This window comes from Hippopotamus amphibius, chromosome 6 (genome assembly GCF_030028045.1).
Source record: "Hippopotamus amphibius kiboko isolate mHipAmp2 chromosome 6, mHipAmp2.hap2, whole genome shotgun sequence".
NCBI lineage: Eukaryota > Metazoa > Chordata > Mammalia > Artiodactyla > Hippopotamidae > Hippopotamus > Hippopotamus amphibius.
This window is the reverse complement of record NC_080191.1, coordinates 162,279,935-162,290,577: the sequence shown is the minus strand read 5'-3', so window position 1 is coordinate 162,290,577 and position 10,643 is coordinate 162,279,935. Positions and strand designations below refer to the sequence as shown.

Here is a 10,643-nt window from a genome sequence, read left to right as displayed (position 1 = left end):
TGACAAATTCTGCTCCCTTCCCTCCTGCCTTTGAAACTTCAAACAAGAAGTTTCACAATCCAGAAGCTAAGTTGATAGATTGCTTCATAGCTCATTAAACCAATCTCAGTCTTGAGAATAGGTCAGTTCAGTTAAACGGTTCTGTCTTACTTAAGGAGGTTGTCTTGTATTTGGGTTTCCCAAATTAGGCCTATGTTGTGTGAGAAATCAGGTGTTTAATAAGGCATTTCTATGGAAACAAAAGAAAAACAAAGCTTAATGATTGCAGCAGACTGAAAACACAGTCTGATTTCTGAGGGCAGTCAGTCAAGAAGATTTCTAGAGAATACTTCTAGATATTGGGGTCAAAGCATCTTCTGCAGTTTGAATGTCTCTAATGATGTCATTATGTGTTCAGGTAAACTTTCTGAGTGGCCCACACAGCAACAGACACAAAGGTTGTCTACACATAAGCTATTGTGGTGATTTCTCTGAAGTTTGTCTCAAATCATTCGCATTGAGTTTGTAGGATTTCAGGGAACAGCACAGCTTTTGTTCTTAGTGATTCCAAGTCAAAAGGGTAAGAGAAAATTGGAAACATTAGTTTCGAGAGTTATAGCCAGATAATGGAGGAAACTAGAAGAATTCAGGATTCAGTCCAGTTTACAAGTAAATAACAAAATCTCAAAGACAATTAATAGCACTACAATCTAATGTCCACAAAGGTATGTTACCGAAACATAATTTTCTCTCTAAAATCACCCTTATTTCTATAAAAGAGAGCCAAATTAAGTCTAATTTGTTGGCAAAATACACCTAGTTCCAAAATACTGATCAGATTATTTACATAAGTGCAGCAAGAATAGTGATTGATCATAGAGGCTCTTTTAAATCTGTTTTGCTGGAACTTTGCTTAAGAAATTTCAGTTTGAATTTTTAAAAGTCTCTTGAGGCCAGAAAGCCAAGACAAGGACTTACCATCAGACATTTCCTGCAATATCTATAAATTTGGGTGAGTTCCTCTCTTCTCAAGGTCCCCAAAGTATCCTGAGGCTCTTGTATCTGCTAGGAAGTGACCCTCCTTAGTTACCTGATTAGGCGGCTGGGAAACTTGTAAGCAAGAGCAGGCCAATATTTTCAAGGGGTTTTATTGGCTTCATAAAGTCAACCTTAGTTTCTTTAAGTTTTCTGATTGTATCTGAGTCTATGTACATTCTTAAACTTAGCATCCTAGTCAAAGCCTTGATAATATAACCGGTGTTTCCAATTGTGTCCTCTTAAGAACAGATTCTTGTTGAACTTATGCAAATAAATGTATTACCATGGAAATAAGAATACTCATTGAGAATTTAAGAATTTTGGAGACATCAAATGGGAGTAAAGATAAATATGTCATCTTTGTTGATAGCTTAAGAGAAAAGAGGGAGGGTTTTTCTCAAATCTGGAGAAACTAAACCATTTTTTAAAATCAGCAATGTTTCAAATAAAAAGTCAAAAAAATTATAATCATTCTCATTGGTTTATTCAGTCCCATGTTATTGATTCTTGGTCTGCTTGAATCCAGTTTTCCCATGAGTTCTGGAACTTCCTACCCAGTTCAGTTTCATGATCTTAAAGTTTTCAGAAATCTGTATTCTAGCGTACTTGCTTGAGCCCTTTCCATGAATCTCTCTGAAAATGAAACATATTTGTAAAAGCATAAAAGTAAAAGTAACTCTCTGTAAATGACAAAGACTTTAAAATGATCATGGTTAAAAATCTCATGAGAGTTCATTATCATGCAGTTGACAAGGAAATTTGCTTATTTCTGTAACACAACATTTCAAGATAATAATTAGAATTTAGAGTGATAACATACCAGGGCATATAAGATTTTATACAATTTCTGGAACATGTATAAATAACATGTAGCCACAGAAATATAATCTAAGAAGGTTTAGCATCATTCATTTGGCAATGTTTCTCACATAATCCAACATATCAAACAAGCCTAATTAATTCAGCATATCGCCTCTTTAAAGAGAGAACAAATATTATATGAGAGCACATATATCGAATCTAAAAATTAATACAAATGAATCTGTATACAAAACAGAAATAGAGTCACAGACATAGAAAACAAACTTCTGGTTACCAAAGGAGAGAGGGGGTGCAGGAGGGATAAATTAGGAATTTGGGATTAGCAGATACAAAGTATTTATAAAATAGATAAACAAGATCCTACTGTATAGCACAAGGAAATGCATTCAACATCCTATAATAAACCATAAGGGAAAAGAATATAAAAAAGAATATATATATAACTAGATCACTCTGCTGTTCACCAGAAACTAAATATTGTAAAACAATTATAATTAATTAAAAAAAAAAGAAGAAGAAGGAGAGAGAACAAATCTTTTGAGATGTTCCAGGGGCCCTCTGGGAAATCCCAAAGTTAGTTTGTGGTCAAAAAGACTTCATTTAGAATTTAATTTCAGGAAGTTTGTCAAAAGTATCAAAAGTTCTGGCCACTTTACTAAATAGGATCACAGATTATTAATAAACAATACCTAATTATCTATTTGACAAAGTGACAATAAAGTGTTTCAAAGGCAAATATAGACTGTTACATGGTTGTTAACAAAATTTCACTCTTTTAATTTAGAGAAGATTCAGTTTTCTTAAGTTATCAAAGACTTGATTAAGATGACATGAAGCACAGGAAATTATTTTGATAAAACATAGCACTTCTGCTTTTTAGGAAGATTATTTAATAGGTAAAGAAAAACTTTTCACAATCTCTTATCAGGAGCAGACCAGCAGTCCAGTAAAACTTTTCAGTAGATGAAAAAAAATCAAGTTTTACTTGTATATAAGTACACTATTAATATTAAGGCTTATTTTAAAAACCCTTTTAATAATAATTCAATTTTCGCCAATTTGATTAGACAAGGTAGAATTTCCTGTGCTCGTGCTTAATCTCCCTCTCTTTCTATAGATATAGATATAGATATGTCCACAATTTGTCCTCTATTTCTCTGTTTTCCTCTTTTCATTCCCGAAATAATCAGTTTTACTTTAGAACAAATTTACTTTCTTTTCCATTAACAAAAATTCATCTCCATATATCATACCTTTTTTTAGCCAAAAACACATCCTGCTTTCCTTGCATACAGAATTATTCCCATTATTATTTCTAGTAGTTTACATATACAGCTGACCCTTGAACAACATGGGTTTGAACTGCATGGGTCCACATATACGCAGTTGTTTTTTCAACAAATATATACTACAGTACTATATGATCTGAGTTGGTCATTCCATTGGAGGAAACCCCTTCCCCCATTTCAGTATATGTATTTTTTTCTCTCTCTTGAGCTGACCAGTTTTCCCAATGAGGAACTTCCGTGTATTTAATGGGAGGGTGAGTAGGATGCAATGCTGGCTCCTAGATTTGGTAGTGGGCTAAGGGAGTGCCTCTAGTCAGTATGTAGACTTTCACTGTCTTTCTGATTGCTGGGTGATACTCCCTTCCTTAACTATGCCCAAGTTCCTAAGCCCAGAGTTCCACTGGGTCAATGTCTTCAGAGAATAAACCTCCATTCTTCACCTTGGTGTGGTTTAAGAGTGGTCACAGGGGTGCATTGGAGTGGGGAAAAGGAACTTTTTCTAAAGGTTTTCAACCAATCCTCCCACTTCAGGCTTCCTAACACCCACCTTCAGAGCTACTTGCTGCCTACAGTTTTTGAACCTTTCTGAAATTGTGCCACATCAAGTACCCTGTACCTTGGTTTTCCTTTGCCTAACATCTATTCCAGATCTCTCTGCTAAGTCAGTAGCCCATCACTAATCCATCAGTTTTGTAGCTTCCACCCATTCTCTTTCCCCTTGTGAACTGATGCCTTTTTCCCCCTTTTACTGTCATGCAGTAGTATTTCAAGACCGATCAGAAGACAGTGCATGTGTTCAATCTTCCATGTTTAATTAGAAGTCATTAACCTATTTTGTAGATGGAGAAACTGAGGCTCAGGGAGGGATAGTGACCTGCACCAGACATATCTCATAACCAGGCTAGAAATACAGTCTCTAGTCCCCAGGTGTACATTCTTTATGAAAGAAACAAAAAGGTATGAAAACAGGAGGAATACAGACATTTAGTAAAGTGGTTTGGGGATGGGGCATATATAAATGGAGAGTGATAATGGGAGTTGTGTGAGAAGAAATGAAAAGAGATGGCCAGAAAAAAAGGGAAGTGTTTTCATCCTTGGGTTTTCTGCCATCATGCATTTCATTGCCTTTAAATTCCTTCAAGATATTTATTGTCTACAACAACCCTCCTCTGTGTTTACCACTCTCCCATTTCAAGCCAGGCTCCTACTATCTCTATCCTATACTCCATTCTTTGCCAGAAAGATATAAAAGTTTAAAACTGTCATTCTACTCAAATTGCCCATATTCTCAAATGCTTGCAAAGATTACCCACTGCCTATGGGGTAAAATCCAAATCCCATTTATTTCAATAATCCAAATCCCTGAATTGGCTGGGGAGAGGGTTTGATAGGAAAACATAGCAGCAAGAGATGGGAACCACTTGACAAAAGAAGGGACAATAAGCCTTGGTGATAAGCTTCAGTGACTGGGGCAAATTAGAACAAGAAAGTCAGAGATGCTGATGAGCTTGATTTTGAATGTGGGAATGTAGAGATGGCAGTGTGAGAATCATGTAGAAATGCCTAGCAGACAGATGGAGATAGAGAGTGAAGGATGGAGCTATGCGTCACAAGATCTCAGGACTGGTGTGTTTTTACATGCTTCCCAATCCAGTGCTAGAAGGAGTGAAAGCATATGATAGCTCCAGAGGTCACCAAACTACTTAAGCCCACCCAAATACCTCCATTCTAAACAGATTCCCTTTGATGTGATGACTGCTTAGAAAATCTCTTTAGGATGGGGATATCTGGGTGGGTTTAAGTAGGAGAGGAAAAATAACAAGAGGGGATGGGTAGGTCAATATTTCTGATCTGTGCTCTTTTTTGCTGTGGTTAAAGCTAAAGCATACCTAAAACATAATAGCCTGATCCCTGAAGTGATATTGACAACTGTATTAATTTCCTATTGCTGCTGTAACAAATTACCATGAATTTAGTGCCTTAAAACAACACAAATTTACTATCTTATGGTTTTGGAGGTTAGAAGTCTAAAATCAGGGCTTCCCTGGTGGCTCAATGGTTAGGAATCCTCCTGCTGATGCAGGCGACAGGGGTTCAAGCCCTGGTCTGAGAGGATCCCACATGCCGTGGAGCAGCTGAGCCCGTGCACAACAGCTGCTGAGCCTGCACTCTGGAGCCTGCGAGCCACAGCCACTAAGCCCACGTGCCACAACTGCTGGGGCCCACGCACCTGGAGCCCGTGCTCTGCGACAGGGGAGGCCACCGCAATGAGAAACACTTGTACCTCAGTGAGGAGTGGCCTCCACTTGCAGCAGCTGGAGAGGGCCCGTGCAAAGCAACGGGGACCCAATGCAGCCAAAAAAGAATAGATAAATAATAAAATAAATCTTTAAAAAAACAAAGAAGTCTAAAATCAGTGTTACTTGGCTAAAGTCATGTGTCAGAAGAGCTGGTTCCTTCTGGAGGCTCTAGGGGAGAATATATTTCTTTGCCTTTATGAGCGTCTAAGGGCTGCCTGCATTCCTTGGCTTGTGACCCCTTCCTCTACCTTCACAGCACATCACTTCTATCTCTGGTTCTATAGTTAAATTTCCTTTTTCTGACTTTGACCTTCTTGCCTCTCTCCTATAAGGACCCATATGATTACATTTGGCCCATCTGGATAAACCAGGATAATTTCATCTTGCAATCCTTGAATTAATCACATCTGAAAAGTCCCTTTAGCCATGTACAGTAACATATTACAGGTTCTGGAGATTAGGACATGAACATTTTGGGGGAACTGTTATTCGGCCCACTACAATAACTTTCTGATGAAACTCAAGATGTTCAGTTCTTGTCAGGATGTGGTCTATGTATATTGATATCAATGAACGAGTGAATGAATGAGTGAAAATCTTTTAATGATTTAACAAGTATTTATTATTGGGTCCATTATCTGCTAGGTCATGTTTTAAACTATCTGCAAAGGAGGTGCGGGAACCGGTGCTTATTCTGTAAACTTAACCCTGCATTGGTCCCAAAGAAAATTCTGTCATGTTAAAATGGAATTAAGAGAAGACAAGTCTTTTTTTCCATTATTCTACTTATAAGCATTTAGATACAAAAAAGGCAAAGAGAGCAACAACACAGACATAGCCCCACCTGATCAACTGCTCCTGGTTAAGGGAATCATTTGGTGGCACTGGGGGAGAGAATCTGAAAACGCTGTCTGGAGCAGATCCTCCAGGTGAGCACCTCCCCTGCCTGTAGGCAACTTGGCTTCCACCAAAGGTCCTACATGCAGCCCCGGGGCCTGTCTCCAATGTGGGCTGTGAGTTTGACCCCAGTGGTGGGGGGCCTGCCCTCCCTGGAGCCTGCGTGTCTGACCCTGACGTGGTCTTTGGAATTGCCCCCCGTGTGGGCTGTGAGTTTGACCCCGGTGGTGGGGGGCCTGCCCTCCCTGGAGCCTGCGTGTCTGACCCTGACGTGGTCTTTGGAATTGCCCCCCGTGTGGGCTGTGAGTTTGACCCCGGTGGTGGGGGGCCTGCCCTCCCTGGAGCCTGCGTGTCCGACCCTGCTGTGGCCTTTGGGATTGCCCCCCGTGTGGACTGTGGGTCTTTCACCTGAAGACCTGCCCCTTGTGTGGTTTGTGCCTCCTGCGTCAGCTGTTGGCCTGACATCCTTATAGCCTGAGAATACGTCATCCGGGCGGCCCGTGGTCTTGTCCGCAGTGTGGACTGTGAATGTGTCCGCCCTGTAGCTAGTGGGCTTACTGCTTGGATGGGCCTTAGCTCTGTCCACCCTGAGGGAAGTGATCCTGCTACGAGGATGGGCTGTGGGCCTGTTCCCCGTGCAGCCTGCCAGTCTGCTCCTGGTATGAGCATTTGGCCCGCCTCCCGTTTGACCTGAGGGCCCGCCCTAGGCATTTGGGTCCCAGCAGTGGCATGGCCAGGTCCTGAGCCTTTATGGGTGCAGGAATACCCACTTCCCTGAGTCTCCTTTGTCTCAGCTGACTGGTTCCCAGCCCGGTTTGGGCCACACACATCACCAATGCGAGGAGAGGAACTCCCAGTCTTCATGTGAGAGAGAGAGGATGTGGCTGGCTCCATTGTGCAGTTTTGTAAGTTCTGTATACACATGCCCAGAACGCACGCCTCACAGTTGGCCATGTCATGGTGCCCGTTCAAAGGCACCTCCGGGATCACTGGTGCCTCCGAAACCTTCCTGATGCCGTTTCTGTAGAATCTCTCCAGAATACGCTCCACCAGGTTGTTCAGAATCCTCTTGCTGCTGTCTGGGGAGAACTCAGGCTTCTCAAATTGAGACTTGGAGCACTTCTGGCACCTCTGACCAAAGAGCCGCATGAGCACCTTGCCCTGGGATGTCCGGCGCTCCAGGTACATGTGACATAGGATCTGCACTTGGGCGGAAGCCCAGCTTCGACGGCATGAAGAACACAAGAACCTACAGACAGAAGATCATTGTGCCCTCAGCAGACTGTTGACTTGAGGGAAATGGGCCTGGCCTCAGTCTCTAAGAACGCTTTCAACTTGAAAAGTGCATGTGATATTGACAATTGGACAAGAATGAGAGGGACTGCATTTTCTAATAAAGCTTTTTCCTGTGGCCCATTGAACTCCCACCCACACATGGTCCCAAGTCTGCCTCTTTGCCAGTAAAACATCTCTGGATGTCTCAGAGGGAAAAATATTTCTGCTATTTTCCAGTGAAATTTGGTCCTCACCAGGTCATAGAAAACTCTTATAAAGTACCTATTTTGAGGCAATGTTCTACCATGCTATCCCATTTCATCTTTAAAGCACCCTTCTGAGGAAGGCATTGTTGAGTCCAATATCCAGATAAGGAAACTGAATCATAAACTGATACACAACTTGCTTAAGGACACACAAAGTTAAGTGGTAGAGCCATGTTTCCAGCCTCAAGCCATTATCTACCTACTATACCATGTCACCTCTACTGAGCAATGAGATTAGTTTTGTACCTGACTTAGGACCTGGAACCATAATACTTGGGTTGGAGAGTCAAGTCCATAGTTTACATCAGGAAGACTTTGGAAAAAGCACTTCTCTAAGTCTCAAATTTTACATGCATAAAATATTCAAGGGTTATATTGTCAACATTAAATGAGATAATATATGTGAAAGCATTTTGTAAATTACAAAGTGCTTTTCAAAAGCTGGTTGATATTTTTCTGAAACTATGCTGGTAGGTTGCTTTTTCCATCTCAGAATGACTATCGGGTCAACTCATCTGAACAAGAGAAGCACCTGTCCATTTGGGGGAGTGCCAAACTGATAAAAGACATCATGAGTCCCTCAAAGAGTTCTGGCTGGTGCAAAGAGAGACTCTTACATAGTTCCCTGGGTTCCAGGCAGAACAAAATGACTGCTACGTGGGCTCTGGCCAATGGTTTGAAAACTGTTCTGTAGAGCCCTAGGAGGCTTCATGTATACAACGGGTTCTGCAGCGAAAAATAATTATATATAAATATATATGTTCTGTAGTATGTAATATATGAACATGTTACTTATAAATGTGTTACAAACATATATATATATATATATATATATATATATATATATATAGCGAGAGAGAGAGAGAGAGAGAGAGAGAGAGAGAGAGAACCATTCACTGTCTTATGTAAATGGAGAAGAAAGAACACTTACTCTCCCTAAGAGGACCAGGATACTTTTGAGTTAGTCTTTGAGGGACAAGTAGGGAGGGAGAAAGGAAAGGGCCTGCCGAACAGGTAGAATATCATGGACAAGGGTATAGAAGTCTGAAAATGTATGGCATGGTTAATAACCCATAAGGAATGGAAGAGGACACCTGAGGCAGGATAGGGGCAGGCAGGGAAGCAGGATAACAGATGAAGTGGAAAGTGAAGTGAAGGTCCCTGCGTGCCACATAAAAAGAGAAGACTTGATGGTCTAGGTCAGCATTTCTCACCCTCTCGCACGGGCAAGGAAGCTGGTTCCTGCAACTTGGAGGCTTGTTAGAAGTTAAAGAGGGAGACAGACAATAAGGGAGGGGCAGTACGCATATTTAGGGACACCAAGAATAAGTTTTAATTTCTTGCAGCATCAATCCCTCCTATCATCTTCAGGTCTTCAGTAAAGTAATGTTCAAAGCCATTGCTTGGCCTCAGTCAATTCCTGGGGCTATAAAGGGAGGCCCCGCTCCTAGGCTGGTACTGACCAGGACTAGGCTTGTAGGGGCTGCTGCAGCCTGGGGAAGCCAGACAGGACTGATGGAGGAGAGCAGAGGTCTCTATATAGAGGCAATCTGGAATAAACTGTGGTGCTAGAATAGGAGGGCAGATTTATGGTATTCCCTGGAGATTTCCAGAAATATTTAGGGAGGAAGCCTAGAAAAAGAAGAAATTTCCTACCATTAAGCAAAATAGAGGCTTAGAGCCTTATCATTTCCATCCTAAAGAACACTGTGATTACAAAAGGATGACGAGCCTGGTGGCACATTTTCTTTCAACAAGCTCTCAAAAGAATCAATCCATGCTTAGCTGAACCTCTCAGCCCAGAAAGGCCCACGGCTGGACAGACTCTCACATACCTGCCGAATGCTTTCTGCTGGTATTGCTTCCACCCGAGGGCCACACAGTCTGGCCGAAGTTTCCCATCCAACTTCAGGGTCCATCTGGCCCTGGGTTTCTCCTGCCCGATCAGCTCTTGAAAAGTCTGCTCCCATGTCCCGACATCCAAAACCATTGTCTTGCTCTGAGGCCTGGAGTCCATGTTGACAATAACTTTCAGTTTCCTGCAAGAAGGAAAAACAGTTTCAGTTTCTCTGTCTGAACCCACGTCAACTGCTTTTTTCACTTTTGTTTGGCTGAGCACACAGAGCAAGTTTTTGTTCTGAGGACAGGGGGCAGCAGAGATTTGCTAGTTTGTGAACAGGTCTTGCTAAGGGATGTCTGAGTACAAAACTCCGGTCTGGATTCTGGAAGCACCTATAAGTTAGTGTTTATTCTATTTTCTCCACTGGGACAAGTAACATGACCTGAGAAGCCGTTCCTATCCCCATAGACGCTCACGCCCAGTGCAGACCCTGGGGGGTTCGTGTGGGGGAGCATGTGTTCGAGGCTCCTCTCGTGCACCTGACAAGTCCTCGCCACAGTCCCTTATTTTTTGGGAGGGGGATGATTCCTGGTATTTTTCAGGTGAGTGGCACAGAGAGCAGGGGTACCTTGTTCAAACCCAGCTTGTAAGCAGTATAAGTGAGACGTGACACTAGTCCTGTGTGACTCTACATCCGCGACATCTCCAGCCACCTGCCTCCCCAAGGAGAGCTCAGAATGGTGTTTTGGGTTCAGGGTTGGCACTCTGGAGCCAGTGGGAAGAACCATCTTGAAACCCTGACCTAGTGGTTTGGTCTAGTGAGACCTTCTGTGGGTCGTGAGGCAGGACTCTAGGCCAAATGAAAGAGTTACTTAACTCTGCCTTTTGCTGTGTAGATTATCATGTGATGAAGCATACTAGCAGGTGTGGGAGCCAT

At 42.1% G+C, this 10,643-nt stretch overlaps 1 protein-coding gene across 1 annotated transcript; it reads right to left on the bottom strand.

Annotated features, from left to right (window-relative positions):
• Nucleotides 1-1,514: 1,514 nt before the first annotated feature.
• On the bottom strand, nucleotides 1,515-9,900 carry RTP4 (receptor transporter protein 4). Its single transcript, XM_057740302.1, has 2 exons — nucleotides 9,702-9,900; nucleotides 1,515-7,574 (listed from the first exon to the last, which is right to left on the bottom strand). The coding sequence occupies exons 1-2, from the start codon at nucleotides 9,881-9,883 to the stop codon at nucleotides 6,215-6,217; spliced, it is 1,542 nt and encodes a 513-aa protein (XP_057596285.1). The 5' UTR covers nucleotides 9,884-9,900; the 3' UTR covers nucleotides 1,515-6,214.
• Between the last annotated feature and the right edge of the window lie 743 nt (nucleotides 9,901-10,643).

Excerpts from the sequence above, each read along its gene's own strand:
- RTP4 (XM_057740302.1), bottom strand. The coding sequence starts at position 9,883 with ATGGACTCCAGGCCTCAGAGCAAGACAATGGTTTTGGATGTCGGGACA. Across the intron at positions 7,575-9,701 it reads CAGCAGAAAGCATTCGGCAG|GTTCTTGTGTTCTTCATGCC; the intron begins GTATGTGAGAGT and ends TTCTGTCTGTAG.